General features: G+C 44.4%; 1 protein-coding gene across 1 annotated transcript in view; it reads left to right on the top strand.

Moving 5' to 3' along the window:
• LOC311102902 (transcription factor IIIB 90 kDa subunit-like) overlaps positions 1 to 23486 on the top strand; it is a 56168-nt gene that overhangs the window by 27586 nt on the left and 5096 nt on the right. The window contains exons 13-17 of the mRNA XM_084144375.1: positions 4567 to 4628; positions 4776 to 4857; positions 6628 to 6683; positions 7774 to 8048; positions 23079 to 23130. Coding sequence (XP_084000501.1) covers positions 4567 to 4628; positions 4776 to 4857; positions 6628 to 6683; positions 7774 to 8048; positions 23079 to 23130 — 527 coding nt within the window. The remainder of the gene's footprint in view (positions 1 to 4566; positions 4629 to 4775; positions 4858 to 6627; positions 6684 to 7773; positions 8049 to 23078; positions 23131 to 23486) is intronic.

Below are 23486 nucleotides of genomic sequence, written 5' to 3'. Positions count from 1 at the left end.
GCCAACAAGCTACTCGCTCCACTCTCGTGAAAAGCAAGAGCAGCAGCATGAATTATCAAATGTCTCTCTCTCTCTCTCTCTACTGCAGCAGTCGATCTGTACGGTAAGTCAGTTAAAATTGCACATACCTGAGACCCGTGACAGTCATATCGGATCCGACCCAGACCCGTGGCGTTATTTAGAATTCTGGATCGGGACCCGCTCTGGTCCCAGATTGGGTCCCTGGTACAGATTACCTCTAATTGAAGGGGGGAAACCAGAGGCATGACTAGAGATTGTTACAGTAAGTGTGCTGTAGTTTAGATGCTTTAGTCTGAGTAATGGCATATTCATTTACACTTGATTCAGGGAGAGCGCAGCCAGCCTTGGCAAAGCTTTGTGACTCGGCAACCACAGGATGACTCTGTCACAAACGTCTATATAGTTTTGTCTTAAGGGAACATTCGCCTTTACCATTAGAGCAGGCATTGATTGAAGGCCAGTGTTTTCATCCAGGCACTTAGTCCAATCAATGACTTTGGGCCTGACCTTAACAGCCTCACTGAGCACAGTCAGCCTCTGGCACTTTTTAAACGGCTCTGCTTTTATGGGCTGAGAATGTCAGCACTCAGCAAGGGCCGTTTAAAGGTGTTGGGCTGCTGGATTTAGGTGAATCTTGGCACTTCCCTGAACCATTTCAGATGTTTGCCCAGAAAACAAACTTGTGCCTCATTTTCCACTACATACTGTATGTCAGGTGTTGATTTAAAAGGCAATCAATCATTGGACACCCAAGCTCTCAAGGACTGGAGTTGTCCACTGCCAGTACTTAAAGCCATTGGACTTTGCTCACCCAAGCAGCACAATTCTAAGACTACAGCTACTACTCTGGACACTTACAGCTAAACGTACCAATATAATTCAGAGAGCATAACGACCTCTGGTGTGTGAATGTCTTACGGCAGATCCAAGTGAACAGTGAAAGCAACTCTAGTTGCTAGTTTTGGACTGTTAAAAGGTCTATTTAGAAGCTATTCAAGGTGGAATAGAATCAAATGTTCCCTGCGTCAGCAGCAGCACCACTCTACCCATCTGACCTACCTACCTGGGCTAGCCTTTAAAAAATTTAATCTATTATAAACACCACAGTTTTTCTATCCTCCTTCCCATTTAACAAAAAGGCAATCATAGAGAGGTCAGATGGAGCTAACCACGTACGCACGCACATCACACACACCACACCAGTCCTCCAATCCGTCATTTACACTCTCTGCCTGACATCTGGAGATGCCTCAATTCCACAGTGAGGAGGCAGAGATGTGGGGTGTTTAACAATGCCTAGGGGCGGTACAGTCTGTAGGGCCGGGGCCAGCCTGACAGATGGCTGGATGGCCAGTCCCTTGGAGGAAGGTGGGGTAATGTGACTACTGATGACAACATAGAGATATGCATCTGCTGAAAGAGGTAAGAGGAAGATAAAAACATTGTTGTATTTATTTGAAGCCCATCTCTGCAAGCCTATTACACATTGTCAGGAAGTCTCACAAAGCCCATTTGTGATTCTGAATGTGAAACGAGGCTGATTGTGTGTTTCTCAAGAGCTGCAATAGTGTCCCCTAGGCTTGGTGAGATGCTGCATCATAGTCTGTGACACATGTCAGATGAGCGAGTCCTGACTGGACATGATCCGTCTCCGTGGACTGGGGAGGGAAGGGAGACTGTGTCTGCAGCTCCCAGCCTGAGTGGAGATGCAGCTGCCGTTTACCACGCAGGAGCAGGAAGTCCTGTGCCTCAGGCTGTTACGTCACACACACACACCCACACACACAGGGTTTTAACTCATTGTACGTGCATCAGGGCTTAAACCCGTTTATCGATTTAGCATGGTGGAAACCAGGCAGCAAAAACATAGGATTATGTCATAAGGACTCTGTCAAGGCACCAGATTGGTGGTTTTCAAGACATTCACCACAGGATAAACTTGATGCAGTCAAGTATCTAAAAAAAGTCACTCTTATCATGATAATATATCTGAATACTGTTTGCCATATGTGGTTATGTTAAAGGCTTGGAAAAGTTACAATCTATCTGCAATATTAAAGCTGATCTACCCCCTAAAAAAAAAAGAATATATATATATATATATATATTATAATCTTTTATTTTTTTAACATAATGAAGTGGGCTGTAATGCCTGGTGGGTCCCTGTCTCCCAAGGTTGAGTGCTAGAGATGTGCTCAACATGGTGAACCAGCACAAAGCCCTGACCCCAGCAGCACTATGAAATCTCTCACCATCAATCTCTCGCTTACTCTCTTTCTATCCATCTGTCTCTTGCTTTCTCTCTCTCCCTCTCTCGCTCGCGCTCTCTCTCTCGCTCAGGACAGTGGCCCAGGCATGAGGAGCAGGTGGCTGAGTGGGAGTAGGCTCTGTCTGGGCTCTGTCAAGGTTAGGGAGGTCATATTTTAATGGGCTCTCCTTGCCTCAGCCTGGCCTTGTCAGTCGGGGAGAATATTACTTTATTTATTTCCTCTGCTCTGTTTGGTTGTCTTCAGCGCAGAGCTGCCATGTAGTCTGTTTTATACCACTGGGCTGGTTTTGCGTGATGAGGCTTGTCATGTTCTCAGGTTAAGGGAAAGACTTATGTTTGGAGCAGCCGCGTTGTTGGGGACATCAAGGGAGTCTTGAAGTTTGGGTAATAGTGATCCACCGTGAGCAGCACCATGTCACTAGCTGATTCATCCTGACGATCACACAAACTATTGAGAGTGTTTTCTGGGAAGAGAGCAGAGAGGGGAGGAGGACGCCGATGCTCCCTTCTAATTTGCTGAACCATACTTTTTTCTTTCTCCCCCGTCTTTTTCTCGCTCTCCTCTGAAGACTGAAATGAAATATGGGCTCAAGGAGATCAGCGAGTCTCTCTTGCTCTCGCTCGCTCGCTCTCTCTCTGGCTGTCTCCACCTGCTAGGGTTTGTTCCTGGGAGCACTTTTCTTTATTTAAAAAAGTGAAGCTCTACGGTGTAGCATCTAATCTCTGACCACATCACAGGCAGGCCACCTGAGACCGAGCCATGCGGGGATGGGGATGAGCCTGGGCCAGGTAACCCATCTGAGGGTCTGGGCAGAATTGAGTGTTTTTTAGCTTGTGGACAGCCCACACAGTTGATGATCTGACAGTGGTCTACCCTCCATTCCTCCTCTCCGCCCTCATTCCTCCCCTCCGTGGTGGATTTGGAGGGCGTTCTAGAGTGCTCCAGGGGAGGGGAGGGGGATCTACTGGAAAATAAATTTTCCATGGGAAAGGAAAGGCCTAAGGAATCCTGGGGCTCATGGCATCGATACGCAGGGTGTGTGAACAAAAACGTTAGAAACCCATCTCCCACAGTGATGTCATTTTAGGAGGGTTTTATCAAAGGAGAATAGAATGTAAATTGCACTGCCTGTATACTGCTGCAATCAACTGTAATGTTTTGATAAAAGCAATATAATAGTTCTCATAGTTTAAGGAAATTCATTTAACTTGTCACCACCCCTGTTCTCATGCTCCTCTGGATGAATAGTGTGTTATCTGTCTGTCTCCTTCTGTCTATGGCTGTGTCTGTCTTCCCCTCACACTTCACTGAAGGGAAGTTTTGAGAGGGCTGGTCCAGACAGATTGGGACCTGCTGAACACGACTGACTGACTGGATTGCACCTTCTGTAATATTGCAGGTGTGTCCTGTGCACCTGTCTCTCCTTAATTAACTGGGAAGCCTGCCTGTGGACACTTGTGGCACGGCTTTAACGTGTGCTCCTGTGGGGAGTGTGTTAACCTAGGGAAGCATGGCTCTCTAAACACGTCAGACAGAGGTGACAGAAGTTAAATGACTCCCATAAACCTGTCACGTATTGCCTCTTAAGACGTGACTCTCCTCTTCCCTTTGACTGAGACTGTGTCTGATGTCTTTAGGCAGGCGAAGGAGACTCCCCTTTATTGGATAATGGCTAATCAAGGAGAGGAAGCTGTGTGTGGAAGCTGTTGTATTTCTTTTTTTCTTGCCGAAGTCAAACCCTCAATCCTTTTGTCTCCGTTATCAAAGGTAATCAGATTTTTCCTTTGTGAGGAATCTTTTTTTCCAGTCCATCATTGAAGTGTTGAGTGCCCTGGGATTTGCGAACACTCTCCTGTCTTGTCTCGGCATAAAGGTGGCTGTTGTTTCTTCTCTAACAACCTGAGCAATCACCAGAGGAAGGAGGGTAAAAATGGAAATGCGGCTCAGGCATCCATTGTCTCGCATCAAAATGCAAATTGACGTTTCAGCAACTCCATGAAAATAAAGCGTACCACAATCTTGAAAGCGTATTGTAATTGAAAAGAAACTCTATACAGGCAGATCTGCTTAAATCAGGGTTAAACCTATTATTGTTTTTAGAATTTATGGCGCTTATTATTTACTGATAAACTCCAGGCACTATTTTTTTTTTTTTACATAAACACAATTGCTGAATTTTGTAAAGTGTAATTGATCTCTCTTTCTCCCAGAGTGAGTTGGCGTACCTGAAAACCTACAATACGTTTATAATAATAATGTTGAATTTATTTTTCAGATGGGGATAATGAAAATGGAGAGCTGGACCTGAGTGGTATTGATGATGATGAGATTGAGATGGTATGTACTGTATTTTAATTTACATTGCGCTTCATATTGCACCATCTACTCATTCTGACTTTACAGGATTGCCAGCAAATAAAATCTGGAAATGCATAACTAAGGTAATTTATGTACTTTATGTCATTTATGTACTATTCTCTGCAGTATCTCCTGAATGACAAAGAGGTGAAAATCAAGACTGCGCTTTGGATGAAACAGAATGAAGACTACTTGAAAGAGCAGAAAGGTACAGTCACACCCAGGGGGTCTCTGTATTGCAAAATGAATGTGCCTAATAATAGACGTCATTTGAACTATACAAATTAATTACCTTTTAATGTGGCATGAATACAACCAGTCATGATGTTTTCATCTGATTGTCAAACAAATCACTTCAAAAAGTAGGCTACCTGTGCATGTTCGTCAACTCCAAAATAATTCCAGCATCCAAACTGCATGTATAGCCTTCTCACGCTATTTGATTAATGGAAATAGATCTGTTACAAAACACCAAAATGTGTGCCTAATGACATTCAGTGATTGCCATTGATTTGGCCTACATTAATTGCTGTGTCTTGCTGACAAATTGACCTTTTTTGTAGCCTGAAAAGTTGGGACACCTGAAATCGGGCTGAAACTGTCCCGGGAAAGATGGGATGGTCACCCTAACACACAGTGAACTTACTAGACTAGGCTACAATGTGTATTACAATTAACTTCAAATAGCCTTACCTGTAGCCAGTGTGTAGTTGTAAAATAAATAGGTGGGTAAACGGTGAAAAAAGTTAAGCCCCCTATACTTTCAATGCATTTTTCTGAAAAAGGTGGGTAAACAGTGTTTACTTGCCTTTACCTGCCACTAGGCCTACACCACTGCTGGTAGCCTACCCTCTCAGCCGAGGCAATTTTAAATGCATTAACACACGCAGAATAGGTAGCATTCAATATAATATATGCGTTGGTCAAAACATGTTTTACACCCTAGTTCGTGAGTTGTCCATAATTCATGAGTTAATGCTTGGAGTCTTCACAGATCGTGTGACATAAAACACTACCCTTTCTAACATTAATGACACAAGTTATTTGTCATTATTAAGCATTTAACAATTTAATTAGAACATTGAACTTAAACCCTGTATGAATCATGGATCTTGGAGATCTCGGGAAATGCACCGTAAGTGTAACTATGCCTACATAACTGTTCATAATGTTTCGCCGTGAAAACCGTTCTCATGGGCACACAAATCCCAGACAATGTAGACCTATGCCATTGCAAAATTGAATGCTTCTAACCAAATCTATAGGCATAGGGTCATTAACGTATACTTATTGGATGTGCATTGGTGTCTAGCTCTAGGCTAGTTGTCTAGTGATATTGTCGAACTTCATCAGCTGATCCAGGAAAGAAAACAAATATTGATAGATAATAATAAAGCTAAATAAATGGTCTACTACTTCTGGCCCTGGATGGCATGGAGAACACCAGCACCTGCACGCACCTGAAAAACAAAGCAATGTGCGCTCTAAACAGCTGACTGACAAAAGCAAACAATGAGAAATCAACGGATAAATCGAATGCATTGGAATAAAGGCAATTTTTATCACGAACGCATGGTGAAAATGAGGAAGTACAAAGGAAAATCTATGCGTGAAGGAGCTCAGCTGAGGCCGAAATTCAGCACCACTGAGTGGACAGCGCCACCACATAGAAATAAACCATGACAGAGAGGTGGGGTTGTTCGTTTCCTTGAAAGCTTTTATTTACCACTGCATTTGAAACAAATAAGAATGGTTAAATTAACATTATTTAGAGACCCCCCTCCAAAGTTTGACTTTTGTTGCATTTATGGGAGCTAACGTCTCATTCAGGAGAGCTGAGCCCCCCCTGGCTCCCCCGTAATTCGCACCATGGCCACACCACACCAGGCACATATTGTAATAAACTGTTTTGTCTTGACTCTCCTTACAAATAACTACATTTCTAATTGAATTCCCAATCCACATTTTATACTTTCAGAAAAGGAAGAGCGGATAGCGAAAGAGAAGGAGCTGGGGATTTACAAGGAAAAGAAGGTACATCCTGATAATCTAAAGCAGCAATTCTCAACTGAGTGTCTGAATAAAAACAGTACTGTATTTTTCTGTCTAAAGATACTCCAGTCTGAACTTAAACAACTAAAATCAGGTAGAAAGTGTGTATAAATGATAACAAACCTATTTTTCTTCAATCACAGTATTTTCAATATAGAATTATTAGCAGCGCTATTTAGTGGATTCGGTTGATTTTTGTGGTCTCACACCAGTGAGCTTAACATTCTTCATCAACAATATGTTGCAAAGTGGAATTATTGACAATGATAAAGGTGGTACTGTTGTTCCCTTGTCATATAGGGGTCCCCTGTAGCTCAGCTGGTAGAGCATGGTGCTTGCAACGCCAGGGTTGTGGGTTTGTTTCCCACGTGGGGCCAGTATGAAAATGTATGCACTCACTAACTGTAAGTCGCTCTGGATAAGAGCGTCTGCTAAATGACTAAAATGTAAATGTATATATTTGGTACATTTACTGTCAATATAGCATTAAACATATTTTTCCAGATTTTATTTTGGCAACAACAAAAAATTGTGACACGATTATTGGATCGCGACTGAGACAACGTGGTTCAATTTGGGTCCCGAGGCTAAACCAGTTGAGAACCACTGGTCTAAAGAAGCAGTGAGCTTGGGGTGGCCTGGGTATGTTAAAGCCCTCTGAGCACTCTCGTTGCTGAGAAGACAGACAGACACACTAAGCTCTGGTGTGTCAATGTGTGTGTGCATATTTTCCACTCTGGTGGGTTTCTCATTTCACGTCAGTATTTGGCAAGGCCCAGGCTCTTTGTTAGGTCCAACATCTGCTCTGTGGTTTTAACTAGCTGGATTAACTGCAGCGCAACAGATACCTAATGAGGTGTGGAGTCTTTGACAGCACTGATCCAACCACCTTATGCCATGCTGTCCAACTTCACAATCAGCCCCCTCCCATAATACTGCAGCATAGCTAGAGCATCCCTTTGTTATGCAAAGTATAGTTACAAATGTACATTAAGCTAAATCACCATTTTGCACAAGTAATTGCATTTGATTAGATATTGAGTGATTTGAAACCCCACTGTGTGCCCTGTAGCCCAAGAGCTCGGGCTCCAAGAAGCGGGCTCCGATCCATGCCAGCACGGCCAACGAGGCCATAGAGAAGATGCTGGAGCAGAAGAAGATCTCCACTAAGATCAACTACGACATCCTGAAGGAGCTGAACATCAAGCCCAGCGCCAGTCCAGCCCGCCAGACAGCAGAGTCCCCGAAAGGAGCCACCCCTGGAGCCCAGAGGCTGACTGGACGATACCGTAAACCTACCAACGTCCCTCTGAGCCTGGGCACACCACTCAGCACCCTGGGCAAGAGGTAGGTGGAGCAGAACCACAGTGTGACTCAGTCTATCTAATAATACCACTGCTGTTCACTGTCATATATTGTTCAATATATTCAATATTGGCTGATTTAAGCTTCAGGACTGACTGATGGCAGCAGTGTAGAATAAATGGGAGATGAATGGAAATGTGAGTGATGCAACAGTATTTTTGTCCTTCTCCGAGCCTCCTGTCTGTCACTAGGGGCAACATGCCCACTTCCCAGCCTGTTGAAGCGATGTTGCTGCTCTTCTCAATAATGATGAGGCTGCACTTTTCCTTAGCCTGGAATAATCACCAGCGACAAGCAGACAGATGCTTGAATTCCTTTCCCTTTTTCTCTGGAATGCTGTGGACTCTCTCAGCCCGCAACTCACTCCCACGGGACTCTGCTTCCGTGAGATTTACCTTCTCTCTCTGCCAGGATTTGCTTGATCTCATTCTCTCTTTTTTCTCTCCCTCTTTCTGTTATGATCCACTGTGAGGCTTTCTGCTGAATTTAATCAATTTCTTCAGTTTTGAGAAGTCGTTTGACTTTTCTGTTTGCTTGGTATTACTGAAATTGGTTTCCCAACTTTCCCTCTTAAACCCCCCCCCCCCCCCCCCCCAAAAAAAAACACCTCAATAAATCAAATTTGTGTGGAACCTTCTTGCAGGTGTTAGACCCAGCTCAGCCTAGACCCAGCCCTTTAGTGACATCCAGGGGAGGCCCCCCCCCCTCCCCTCCTGGTACGGTCAATGTTACTGGGGTGATCTGGTTGCAGCTCCAATCGACCAGCCCAACCCTCTCAACCCATGTTTCATGAGCTGAAATAAAAGATCCCAGAAATGTTCCATACACACAAAAAGCTTATTTCTCAAATTTTGTGCACATATTTGTTTACATCCCTGTTAGTGAACATTTCTCATTTGCCAAGAGCTGTTGGCAGATAATTTTATATTAATTTCTCTACCATAAGCCACCTCATCGTCGTTTTAGAGAATTTGTCAGTACATCCAACCGGCCTCACTACCGCAGACCACGTGTAACCACACCAGCCCAGGACCTCCACATCCGGCTTCTTCACTGGGCCTCCCGAGTGGCGCAGCAGTCTAAGGCACTGCATCGTAGTGCTAACTGTGCCACTAGAGATCCTTGTTCGAATCCAGGCTCTGTCGCAGCTGGCCGCGACCGGGAGACTCATGGGCGGCGCACAATTGGCCCAGCGTCGTCCAGGGTAGGGGAGGGAATGGCCGGCAGGGATGTAGCTCAGTTGATAGAGCATGGCGTTTGCAACGCCAGGGTTGTGGGTTCGATTCCCACGGGGGGCCAGTATAAAAAAATATGTATTCACTAACTGTAAGTCGCTCTGGATAAGAGCGTCTGCTAAATGACGTAAATGTAAATGTAATAATAATAAATAATAATATGCCATTTAGCAGACGCTTTTATCCAAAGTGACTTACAGTCATAAGTGCATACATTTTTTGTGTATGGGTGGTCCCGGGGATCGAACCCACTACCTTGGCGTTACAAGCGCCGTGCTCTACCAGAGGACCAGCCACCTGGACAGCTGATGAGTATTTCTGTCTGTAATAAAGCCCTTTTGTGGGGAAATACTCATTTTGATTGGCTGGGCCTGACTCCGTGGGCCTGGCTCCCAAGTGGTTGGCCCTATGCCCACCCATGGCTGTGCCCCTGCCCAGTCATGTGAAATCCATAGATTAGGGCCTAATGAACTCATTTGAATTAACTGATTTCCTTATATGAACTGAAACTCAGTAGAATCGTTGAAATTATTGCATGTTGCGTTTAATATTTTTGTTCAGTATACAGTGGGGAAAAAAAGTATTTAGTCAGCCACCAATTGTGCAAGTTCTCCCACTTAAAAAGATGAGAGGCCTGTAATTTTCATCATAGGTACACGTCAACTATGACAGACAAATTGAGAATTTTTTTCTCCAGAAAATCACATTGTAGGATTTTTAATGAATTTATTTGCAAATTATGGTGGAAAATAAGTATTTGGTCACCTACAAACAAGCAAGATTTCTGTCTCTCAAAGACCTGTAACTTCTTCTTTAAGAGGCTCCTCCGTCCTCCACTCGTTACCTGTATTAATGGCACCTGTTTGAACTTGTTATCAGTATAAAAGACACCTGTCCACAACCTCAAACAGTCACACTCCAAACTCCACTATGGCCAAGACCAAAGAGCTGTCAAAGGACACCAGAAACAAAATTGTAGACCTGCACCAGGCTGGGAAGACTGAATCTGCAATAGGTAAGCAGCTTGGTTTGAAGAAATCAACTGTGGGAGCAATTATTAGGAAATGGAAGACATACAAGACCACTGATAATCTCCCTCGATCTGGGGCTCCACGCAAGATCTTACCCCGTGGGGTCAAAATGATCACAAGAACGGTGAGCAAAAATCCCAGAACCACACGGGGGGACCTAGTGAATGACCTGCAGAGAGCTGGGACCAAAGTAACAAAGCCTACCATCAGTAACACACTACGCCGCCAGGGACTCAAATCCTGCAGTGCCAGACGTGTCCCCCTGCTTAAGCCAGTACATGTCCAGGCCCGTCTGAAGTTTGCTAGAGTACATTTGGATGATCCAGAAGAGGATTGGGAGAATGTCGTATGGTCAGATGAAACCAAAATAGAACTTTTTGGTAAAAACTCAACTCGTCGTGTTTGGAGGACAAAGAATGCTGAGTTGCATCCAAAGAACACCATACCTACTGTGAAGCATGGGGGTGGAAACATCATGCTTTAGGGCTGTTTTTCTGCAAAGGGACCAGGACGACTGATCCGTGTAAAGGAAAGAATGAATGGGGCCATGTATTGTGAGATTTTGAGTGAAAACCTCCTTCCATCAGCAAGGGCATTGAAGATGAAACGTGGCTGGGTCTTTCAGCATGACAATGATCCCAAACACACCGCCCGGGCAACGAAGGAGTGGCTTCGTAAGAAGCATTTCAAGGTCCTGGAGTGGCCTAGCCAGTCTCCAGATCTCAACCCCATAGAAAATCTTTGGAGGGAGTTGAAAGTCTGTGTTGCCCAGCGACAGCCCCAAAACATCACTGCTCTAGAGGAGATCTGCATGGAGGAATGGGCCAAAATACCAGCAACAGTGTGTGAAAACCTTGTGAAGACTTACAGAAAACGTTTGACCTGTGTCATTGCCAACAAAGGGTATATAACAACGTTTTGAGAAACTTTTGTTATTGACCAAATACTTATTTTCCACCATAATTGCAAATAAATTCATTAAAAATCCTACAATGTGATTTTCTGGAAAAAAAAATCTCATTTTGTCTGTCATAGTTGACGTGTACCTATGATGAAAATTACAGGCCTCTCATCTTTTTAAGTGGGAGAACTTGCACAATTGGTGGCTGACTAAATACTTTTTTTCCCCACTGTAGTTGCTCCAGTCAGAGTAACCTAGCACTTCCTTGGAAAGCTGACGTTTACTGTAGGCCTACACTTTCAAGACATCTCCAGTTACGTGTTTTTTCTGCTATTAAAGAGGGCTTCATGGAAGAACCTTTTCCCCCTTTAAGAATGACAATTTTCCGTCCAACTGTCCGCCCGTAAAAGTTTTTAAAATGCATTCATGTCAAATGATTCATGTACGTTATGGTTATTGAATCATTCATTGTACACTTTCAACACTTGTTTTTCCTGAATGAAACAGTGCTTTTGCTAGCAGGTAGCTTTTAAGACTCACATCCACTTGCTGAGAAAAAGCAGAGCTTTGCACTTTAGTTTTGCTTGCTCAACAAAAAGTGTTTTAACCACAGGACGGGATCACACCATGGTTTATCCAAACAGCTACTTTTTCTATATCACTATGTTGATAATTTGACATCTTTGCTCACATTGTACCTCAGAAATTGTGACATTTAAATTAAAACATGACTTGACCATTGACTGCAGAAAGAGTCCTTTTCACTGTTTGTTTGATGAGGTGACTGTTACTGGAGGTCTGAAAAGGTTGCTGTGTGGTTATTTAAAAGGGGAGACATGGTGTCAGGGAGAACTAGGGAAGTGGAGGAGAGCGGTGGCTGACAATAAGTCCATTGTGCTGCCTGCTTCCAGGCCTTACTGACTGCTACACTGAAGCATTGTGCTCCTTCTCACCTTCAACCACAGCTCTGCTCCCCCACACCACTCCACTTAAGGGCTCTCCCCTGTAGGAACCGGTCCCTGACCCTGCACAGTCTCAGGCCTGCTTTGTACAGTGTCTCCCCTCCTCAGTCACGGCCAGCCTGGCCTCCAGGGAAGGCCCCTGAGCTCCCCCTTTCCCAGAGTCCTTCACCCAGTCACAAGCCTGTACTTTACAGGACCCCCACTCCCACCCACCAATCCTTCCATCCCTCTCCCTTCATATCGCTCCACGCCTCTCCAGCCAGCTGCCAAACAGGGCCTCCCAGTTCCCTTCATTCCGTCTGGAGGATGGAAAAGCACTCTTCCAGATAATTGCCCTCCAGTGCTTTTTTTTTCTTCCCTCTCCTCCTGCCTTAATCTGTTCCCCTCTTTTCCCATTCAAAGCTGGTTTTCTTTCTTCTCTCTTTTTAAAGCCCTTTTCCCATTCCATACTTTTTGGGGGGGAATTCTTGACTGCATATTTCACCAAGGGAGGGGGGTGGGTTGTATGGTTTCGGTCTGAGTTGGGTTTCAGAAGTGTAAATCTGACCCTAAAGTTCTAGTGGAAGCTCTGATCCACAGTCTGGTCTAATGGAGAGGGCTGTGGCAAGAGTTTCTGACTATCGATTTTTATCTCTGCTGCCTGTGTAGAATTAATACTTTTCTCTGCATTCCTATTCAGCCTCTCAGAGCAGGTGTCATCATCAGAGTAGAGACATTAGATCACCCCCACATGGACCACTACGCTTCACACTTTATTTCCAGTCCACTCAAAATAAGTGTTTTTCTAGGAATAGTAGCAGCTCTATTGGGAGAGTATAATCTCCTTCTGGTTTCCAGCCCCTCCCTGGACTCTCTCTGATCTCCCCCACTGCCCTGCAACCCCTGACTGACTGTGACCACTAAATGTTTCCTTGGGACGCCTCTTGATTTGCTTCTCACAGGAACCAACTCTTTGGGTGCCACTGCCAGGCAGGCTCCATCTGTTAAAATGCTACAGACTAGAGGGCATCCCATCCTACGTGAGGCATACGTTGGGCTGGACAGGAGGACTATAGACTGCTGGGAAATTGCATCTTTTTTTCTGTGGACATCCGGCTCCGCTATCAGCAGCTTTCTCTCCTCTCGGTTTTTCAAACCGTTGTCAACAGCCAAACCTTTGTTCTTCTAAAGCTTTCCCACAACTAATGGTACAATGAAGGTTGGAATTTTTCAGAAGAGAGCTCCAAAGTGGGCCGTTTGGACTCTATCCCACGGTATATCCATCCACAGCCCAAGAAGCACCATGGGAACCGTTGAGATGGGCAGAGTTGATATTACAGTCATAGTTCATTGCTCCGCAGCCTGAACCAGTCAAATAGTCTCTCTTGAGTAGTAACACAGGGACTGACTGATGCTCTTACAGTGCCTTTCTCACTGTACATTGTTTTATACTCACCACTCATGTATAAGCATCTGCCTTTGTGACAAAGCACTCAGACAATTATTCTTTCAGCTCTGTGAGCCCAGGGACATACTACACTGTGGAAGTGTCTGAACCAGAGTGGTCTGTCTGGAGATCCCAGAGGAGAAGGACTGTGACTGTTGGCACCAGCCAAATCCTTTTCTCGCTACTGCTGGTTTCTCACCCTTTGCCAGTGTGAAGTGCTCATCATCACATAGTGACAGAATTGGTTCAAATCAAATTGTATTTGTCACATGCACCGAATACAACAGGTGTAGACCTTACCGTGAAACGCTTACAAGCCCTTAACCAACAATGCAGTTTTAAGAAAATAAGTTGTTTTACTAAATAAACTAAAGTAAAAAATAAAAGAGCAACAATAAAATAACAATAACGAGGCTATATACAGGGGGTACCGGTACCGAGTCAATGTGCGGTGGTCGAGGTTAGTAGAGGTAATTGAGATAATATGTACATGTAGGTAGGGGTCAAGTGACTATGCATAGATAATAAACAGTGAGTAGCAGCAGCATAAAAAAAAGGGTGGGGGTCAATGCAAATAGTCTGGGTAGCCATTTGATTAGCTGTTCAGCAGTCTTATGGCTTGGGGGTAGAAGCTGTTCAGAAGCCTTTTGGACCTAGACTTGGAGCTCCGGTACCACTTGCCATGCGGTAGCAGAGAGAACAGTCTGACTTGGGTGGCTGGAGTCTTTGGCAATTTTTAGGGCCTTCCTCTGACACCGCCTGGTATAGAGGTCCTGGATGGTAGGAAGCTTGGCCCCAGCGATGTACTGGGCCATACGCAAAAATCTCAGATTATACTTTCATATGTAGGGTAAATGCTTTCTCTTTGTTTCTCATTCACAGTAATCGTCTCCCCATTTCATTTGTTATATTACTGATTAATGGAACCTTATCTTAACATTCCATCTCTTTTACACCTACATGCCGTCTTTTAGTCTCGCTCCTCTCACTCTTGGCTTGAAAGATTTTCTTATAATTTCATAGTTGCCATCCCCCAGCTCTAACCAGTTGCCAGCCTCTGGCTAAACACTCTCCGTCAATCGCCTTTTCAGCTCCGGCTTAGTCTCATTGGCAGTAAGCTGATTAGAAATGTGTTAAGCCCAGCAGAGACTAATAGTCTAACAGAGAGAGAGTTGGACAGCAGTGGTCGGGGGAAGTAAGAAAGAGAGGGGGAGTGAAAATGGGACAGGCAGAGTGATGGAGTCTCCCCAAGTGTCTCCTGTCTGACCTTTTAGAGAGGTGGAGGAGGCAGGCAGCATGTGGAGGGAGGCGTCACGCCAATAGAGGAGTGCTTCAGATGTCCCATTGTCTTGGGAGAGGTGATTTATACACGTCACGTCTCCTCTATCCAAGGAGCCACTCCCCACTGCTGCTAACAATGTCCAGAGGGAAAGGGCTCCCTAGGAGGCTGTCGTCATTGGCTGCCGGCTCAATTTTGAACACCAGTTTGACCTCTGAACTTTAAGGCAATATCTGTCCCCTTGCAAGGACGAGGAGGATCTAGGATAGTGCTTGGATATTTTGGGTTAGTGAGGATTAAAAGTGATCAATGCTTAATCAGAATGAAGCTGCTTTATTTGGGATGTAGAATAATTACAGACTGCTACTATGGAAATATTGACACACTGGGGACCAACAAGAGTCGATAAGTAGTTTTTCTTTGGACATAAGCTTTTATGGAACATCTGTAGCCTTAGATTTGAGCGAGACAGATTTATTTTTCTGGTAAGTTTAGAAGCCACGACTACTATGTATAGTTTGTCCCTGTGACATCTGACAGTATGGAGGTGTGTGGTGGTGTGTTACAGCTCCCTAATGAAAGAGCAGTGTTACTGTGTGTCTCTCCCCAAAATGAGCTGAGCTGTGTTCATGCCTACTCCAGTCCAAGGTATGAGCTCATGGGGGACGAGGTGTGAGAGGGGACATGCCGTGGGAGGAAGGATGGAGCGGGACGGGACTGGTCTGGGCTGGCATCTCTGTCACTCCTGTCACACCTACACCACCCCTGCCCTCATTAGAGAGGAGACGTGTCAGACGTGTTTTCTTCTGCGAGGGAGAAGTTGACTTTTAGAACACGTCCACTGTTCTAGCTGAAGGGGTGTCGCAATAATGAGTAGTTGTCACGATACCAGAATTTTGACTTTGTTACCAGGTTGAGTATCATGATACTCGATACCCGATAACAAAACGATCCCACGGCAAAAAAAGAAGGCATATTAGCCAAAGTCACAGCATGGTACTTGATCCAGATATAATAATAATAATAATAATAATAATAATAATAATAATATGCCATTTAGCAGACGCTTTTATCCAAAGCGACTTACAGTCGTGCGTGCATACATTTTTGTGTATGGGTGGTCCCGGGGATCGAACCCACTACCTTGGCGTTACAAGCGCCGTGCTCTACCAGCTGAGCTACAGAGGACCACATAAACTCAGCTACTGCTCTGTTCAATCGATGGGCATCTTTTGAGTTAAATATTATTACATTATTTTTTTTACGTCAAACATTTTCAGAGAGCCTGCATTAATGAATCAATTATACAATAATACAATCAATTTGACTTTGTTTTTACCAATCTAACTACATTTGAATGGTAGTCCCCTGTAGCTCAGTTGGTAGAGCATGGCCCTTGCAACGCCAGGGTTGTGGGTTCGTTTCCCACGGGGGACCAGTATGAAAAATGTATGCACTCACTTAACTGTATGTCGCTCTGGATAAGAGCGTCTGCTAAATGACTAAAATGTAAATGTAAATCTCTATTGATAAACTGGGTAAATCTAGATGTAGCCAAGGCCTATTCACAATACAGGTGAATGCATATTCAATAGTGTGTGCATGCATTGAGTTATTGAGCTTGTTTGGCTGATTTCATGGGGCAAAAAAAAAAGGGTTTTAGAAATGTTTATTACAAATAAAATACTGAAATATCACATTTATATAAGTCTTCAGACACTTTACTCAGTACTTTGTTGAAGCACCTTTGGCAGCGTTTACAGCCTAAATTCTTCTTGGGTATGACACTACAAGCTTGGCACACCTGCATTTGGGGAGTTTCTCCCATTCTCTGCAGATCCTCTCAAGCTCTGTCAGGTTGGATGGGGAGCGTCGCTGCACAGCTATTTTCAGGTCTCTCCAGAGATGTTTAATCGGGTTCAAGTCTGGGCTCTGGCTGGGCCACTCAAGGACATTCAGTGACTTGTCCCGAAGCCACTCCTGCGTTGTCTTGGCTGTGTGCTTAGGGTCGTTGTCCTGTTGGAAGGTGAACCTCTGCCCCAGTCTGAGGTCCTGAGTGCTCTGGAGCAGGTTTTCATCAAGGATCTTTCTGTACTTTGTTCCGTTCATCTTTGCCTCGATCCTGATTAGTCTCCCAGTCCCTGCCGCTGAAAGACATCCCCACAGCATGATGCTGCCACCACCATGCTTCACCGTAGGGATGGTGCCTAGTTTCCTCCAGACGAGAAGCTTGGCATTCATGCCAAAGAGTTCAATCTAGGTTTCATCAGACCAGAGAATCTTGTTTTTCATGGTCTGAGAGTCCTTTAGGTGCGTTCTGGCAAACTCCAAGTGGGCTGTCATATGCCTTTTACTGAGGTGTGGCTTCCGTCTGGCCACTCTACCATAAAGGCCTGATTGGTGGAGTGCTGCAGAGATGGTTGTCTTTCTGGAAGGTTCTCCCATCTCCACAGGAACTCTGGAGCTCTGTCAGAGTGACCATCGAGTTCTTGGTCACCTCCCTGACCAAGGCCCTTCTCCCCCTATTGCTCAGTTTGGCCGGGCGGCCAGCTCTAGGAAGAGTCTTGGTGGTTCCAAACTTCTTCCATTTAAGAATGATGGAGGCCACTGTGTTCTTGGGGACCTTCAATGCTGCAGAAATGTTTTGGTACCCTTCCCCAGATCTGTGCCTCGACACAATCCTGTTTCTGAGCTCTACGAACAATTCCTTCGATCTCATGGCATGGTTTTTGCTCTGACATGCACTGTCAACTGTGGGACCTTTTTATAGACAGGTGTGTGCCTTTCCAAATCATGTCCAATCAATTGAATTTACCACAGGGGGACTCCAAGTTGTAGAAACATCTCAAGGATGATCAATGGAAACCAGATGCACCTGAGCTCAATTTCGAGTCTCATAGCAAAGGGTCTGAATACTTATGTAAATACATTTGCAAAAATGTATAACCTGTTTTTGCTTTGTCATTATAGGGTGTTGTGTATAGATAGATGAGGAAAAATAAATAATTTAATCAATTTTAGAATAAGGCTGTAACGTAACAATGTGGAAAAAGTCAAGGGGTCTGAATACTTTCCGAATGCACTCCATTTTATTGTACTGATCAACACTTGCATTGAAGTAGCTTATTTTATAAAGGTGTGCGCTGTCTCTTTAACCAGTAATGATGTCATTCACGAGGTTAGACTGGGGCAGCCCGTCGTCAGTTTGCTGCAATAATGTCCATCTTCAGACTGCGTTTTACTCCATGCCGCGCCCATTACGCGTCACTTATTACATGCTGTGCCCACTGCCATTGAGGCTGCTAGCGCTGTCTCTGGCCCACACTCCAGCACAGTAGGTGGAGGTAATGCACCAATAACGTTGGAAGACAACCACCAAAAACCCCCTCAATGAAGGAGGCTACTAGCTAGCTAGGGGACACCGTCCGGTATACAGTATCCTTCGCCCCTGCCTGTCGAGCACTGCTTTCCCGCAGTTCTGTTAACGTTACGGCAAGGGCTAGCTAGCTAGTGTAGCCAACCCAACTCTCGCATGGCACTACCTCAATGGCAGTGGGCGCAGCATATAGTGGGCGAGGCATGTAGTAATCATGGTCTGCAGATAGACCCTACACACACACACACACACATTGCACACACTTGTGCACACAAACACGTACACAGGCGCACACACACATACCCACAGGTCACACATTGAGAACCATTGGATTAGGCAAAATCACATTTTTATGACCTCATATTAGGCTACCCACTGTTTCATGTTATCTTTTTCTTAGCCTATCAGTCACTATAGTATAACCCTACCTGAAGACACTCTGAAATCTCCTGCTCTACCGCTGGACTCATCAATGTGCATCAATGCTCAGCTGCTCCTTCACTCTCTGCCTCAACGGCTTCCTGTCTACTCCATAATGTTTTGCCAGAAATGAGAGATTTTGCATTGTTCCCTCCCTGTAAAGACGGCATGCTTCTATCATGCGTGGGCATGAACTGTAGTTTTTTTTTTGTTGTGTTTTAGTCATCTCATCCCAAAGTAGGCCTAAAGATAAAACAATTATTGTTAATGTTCGGATAGAATATAGGCCTATCCAGAATGAATTGACCTATGCAATATGACTGATATTTAAATATGGGTATTATCTGAATTATGGAGCTGATTTATCAGGTGAGGTCAAAATTAGGGAGGAAAATGGTTCAAAGGTCAAAAGGTAGAAAATCCTAATTGAAACACAGTCAAGTGGGCTTAATGGGAGCAGGTGGGCTTAAAGGGAACATCAGTGAATTTATGGTTAAAAGACAGAATATTTTATTCTACACACATGACATTAAGAAAAACAACTATATGAAATAAATCTATATATGGTGCACTAACATAACATGAAAAGTATAAATGTATCATGCAGGGAAGTGATTAGCTATAATCATTTACATCCACCCCAGACAGTGTGATATTTTTGCTAGCATCCCCTTTAAGCCCACCAGGTAAAAATGTTGATAAAAAAATTAATAATATAAACATACACATGTATTGTCTATTTAACAGTATAATAATATAAACTGCATACAAAAATGTAAACTATACCTGCTTATCATGCTGTTTACTATGCAGCTACTGTATTGATGCAGCATGTGGTCTGTTTGCTAGCATGCTAAAACTCATTTTTTGATTTCAAAAGAAACAATATAATTCAAGTAATATTCTAACATATGTCTTATTCAAAACACGAATCACTTAAATTTTGATAGCAAATGAGTACTTACCAAAAACAGGAGTAGAAATATGCAAAAAATGTTATCTTCTGAAGGTACCAAAATCACAGCAGGCACATGTCACACATGCTTTGATAACGCAATATTGACATATCTGATTGGCTTACAATAATAAGTGTAATTTATGTAACAAGCAGTTTCATTGGAAGAAATATCACACAGCAAAATGATGTCGTTTTATTTTATTTGGCTCAGAAGTTGCAAGTGGGCTTATATGGATGTTTACCCTACATGGACTGTTCGTCAGAAATACCAAAGTGTCTCTGCCTGCCTTTTGTTGTGAGATAGTCTGCTCATCTTTTTTGACCGCATTGTCTGTCTGCTTGTGTGATCCTCCATGTCAGGGTGGTATTAGTATGATATTAATGCGGAGGTAGTTTGTGTGATCAGACTGAGCCTGTGATACTCCCATGCAGGGTGGTAGTAGTGAACCTGTAGTATAATGGTAGGACAGTAGTAGTAGTCTGATCCTCCCTGTCTGTGTGATCACCCTGTGATCCTCCCCCTGGTGGGCATGGTGTCAGACAGATGCTGTCAGTCTCCCGGCTAACGCCACCATCCTGAGCCCTGATAGACGGCATGTCGCCGGCCACACCACACCACACCACACCACCCCACCCCACCCCACACCACACCACACCACCCCACACCACCCCACACCACCCCACACCACACCACACCACCCCACACCACCCCACACCACCCCACCCCACCCCACACCACCCCACACCACCCCACACCACCCCACCCCACCCCACCCCACCCCACACCACCCCACACCACCCCACCCCACACCACACCACCCCAGCCCTCTGATGTGTGTCAGTCTAGCCCAGACCCAGAGGCATATGGGAACGCAGGGCCAATCTCAGCAGGGCCAATCTCAGCAGGGCCAATCTCAGCAGGGCCAATCTCAGCAGGGCCAATCTCAGCAGGGCCAATCTCAGCAGGGCCAATCTCAGCAGGGCCAATCTCAGCAGGGCCAATCTCAGCAGGGCCAATCTCAGCAGGGCCAATCTCAGCAGGGCCAATCTCAGCAGGGCCAATCTCAGCAGGGCCAATCTCAGCAGGGCCAATCTCAGCAGGGCCAATCTCAGGCCACATATGACTGACGTCTCCAAAATCCTCTTTAGAGGTCAGAGTTCCCACGGGCCAGGCAGCATGATCTCCCTAGCCTTTCATAAAGCCCTGAAACACATCCTCATTGTCAAATGCCATGTCTGTTTTGTAACAAACAAGGCTAGTCCTCTAGCCTAAACAATCATAAACATTGGACCCTCATACACTGTAGGAGTTTGTTCTTACTCAAGCAGGTACTTTTGTGTGTGGGAGAGGTTTCTCTTTGAGTGTGTTGTAGTGAGATGCTATAGTAGAGTATGAATGGTGTCAGTGCCATGTGGAGCTCCTTTTGGCCCTATCAGTGTCTCACGCTGCCAAGCTCTGCCCTGTCTGTCCCAGAATGCACTGCAGGGTGAATGGAGCCCTGCCAAAGGAGAATCTGGATGAATAAGTGTGTGTGTACTGGAAACGAGCGAGTGGCCACCACAGTTTTGGTGGGTGGTTTATCTTTATGCATAGTTTGATTGTGAGGAGGGAGGAACTTTGCCTCAGACTTCAGGCCCAGCCTGGAAAATGTAGTTTGAAGCCCTGATTTATTATCATAATCATATATTTATACCATAACTTCCTCATACAACTAATTTAATTAAAATTTCATTTGCATTTTCCATCTCACAACAGTGAATAGATTACTGTATGTGTATAACTGTATGTGCTGGTGCCTCTAAGATCCTGTGTTTGTGATTGGAAACTAAAGTGAAAGGGACCCATTAGGGAACCCTGCTCCCCCAGTCCTGTCTAGTACAAGGTCTGTGGGCCAGCCCCACTAAGCCCAGAATAGGCTGGAGCTGCTGGATGCTTTTCTAATAAGCTCTGACAAAGAGAGTGAAGATGCCATGCTTGCTGAACAGTGAACACACACACCCTCTCCTCCTCCCTCCTCCTTGAAAAGCAGATTAATTAAAAGTGCTCTCTTTCCACTCTTATCAGTGTGAGTAAGGCACTTACAGTAAGCCCCCAGGGGAGCGCCTCTCACCAGGGCTGGCGGGCGGGCGGGCGGGGCAGAGAGCCTCCAGGAGAGATTCTAATTTCATCCACTGGAGATCTTCTTCCCCAGGAATTACTGCTGCTGTTGGTACCCTTCTGTCTGTCTGTTAGTCTCTTGCTCTCTCTCAATTCAATTCATAGGGCTTTATTGGCATGGGAAACATATGTTTACATTGCCAAAGCAAGTGAAATAGATAATAAACAAAAGTGAAATAAACAATAGAAAATGAACAGTAAACATTACAAAATTTCCAAAGGAATAGAGACATTTCAAATGTCATGTTATGGCTATGTACAGTGTTGTAAATATGTAAAAAAGGGAAAATAAATAAACATAAATATGGGTTGTATTTACAATGGTGTTTGTCCTTCACTGGTTGCCCTTTTCTTGTGGCAACAGGTCACAAATCTTGCTGCTGTGATCGCACACTGTCGTATTTCACCCAATAGATATGGATTGTTTTCTAATTCTTTGTGGGTCTGTGTAATCTGAGGGAAATATATCTCTAATATGGTCATACATTTGGCAGGAGGTTAGGAAGTGCAGCTCAGTTTCCACCTCATTTTGTGGGTAGTGTGCACATAGCCTGTCTTTTCTTGAGAGCCAGGTCTGCCTACGGCGGCCTCTCTCAATAGCAAGGCTATGGTCACGGAGTCTGTACATAGTCAAAGCTTTCCTTAATTTTGGGTCAGTCAGTGGTCAGGTATTCTGCCACTGTGTACTCTCTGTTTAGGGCCAAATAGCATTCTAGTTTGCCAGTTTTTTGTAATTTTTTTCCAATGTGTCAAGTAATTCTGCATGCATTATTTAGTGTTTTATGGATATTTTTGCAGGATTCTGCATGCAGAGTCTCAATTTGGTGTTTGTCCCATTTTGTGAATTCTTGGTTGGTGAGCAGACCCCAGACCTCACAATCATAAAGGGCAATGGGTTCTATAACTGATTTCAAGTATTTTTTAGCCAGATCCTAATTGGTATGTTGAATTTTATGTTCCTTTTGATGGCATAGAAGGCCCTTCTTGCCTTGTCTCTCAAATCGTTCACGGCTTTGTGGAAGTTACCTGTGGCTCTGATGTTTAGGGCAAGTTTTTTTTGTTAATTCTTTCCAATGTGTCGAGTAATAATATTTTTTCTGTCTGTGTTTTGTGTCTGTCTGTCTGTTAGAATATCTTTCTCTCTCTCTTTGTGTGCATGATGATATGTAGCTCCAGCCTTTGTGTCCTTGTTCTCAACGGCCATCTCTGCCATTCATTGCAGTTATGCCACGTGGTCTATTCTTCAAAGTTTTTTTTGTCTCTCAGGTTATGGCCCTTCATATCAGCACAGCCCCCTAAGAAGCTGGCTCTAGACCAGGTAAGATGTTACACCTGCTTCTGTCTCTTACTTACACACACACACACACGCACACTTTTACGATCGCTTAGGGTATCCAGATTTCCATACCTTCATACCGTGCCTGTGCCATCCAGGGATATACGGTATTACCGGTAGTGCACACAAGGGGCGCTTCTTTAAAAATGTTTTATTGTAAAAATAAACCTAACCCAAAAAACGTAACTTACCAGAATGCTAACAAAATGCTAACAAGTAATAAGAAATTCTCATAGCGGATGCTAGGTAAATGGTAACGAGTGCATGCAAACATTTACTACTAGGACAGACAACCCAGCTCATAAAGTTAAGCAAGTATCTGAAAACACATTTTACAT

This window comes from Coregonus lavaretus (genome assembly GCF_964263955.1).
Source record: "Coregonus lavaretus genome assembly, chromosome: 27".
Lineage (NCBI taxonomy): Eukaryota > Metazoa > Chordata > Actinopteri > Salmoniformes > Salmonidae > Coregonus > Coregonus lavaretus.
Note: the sequence above shows the minus strand (reverse complement) of the source record. Positions and strands in the feature narration are given on the sequence as shown.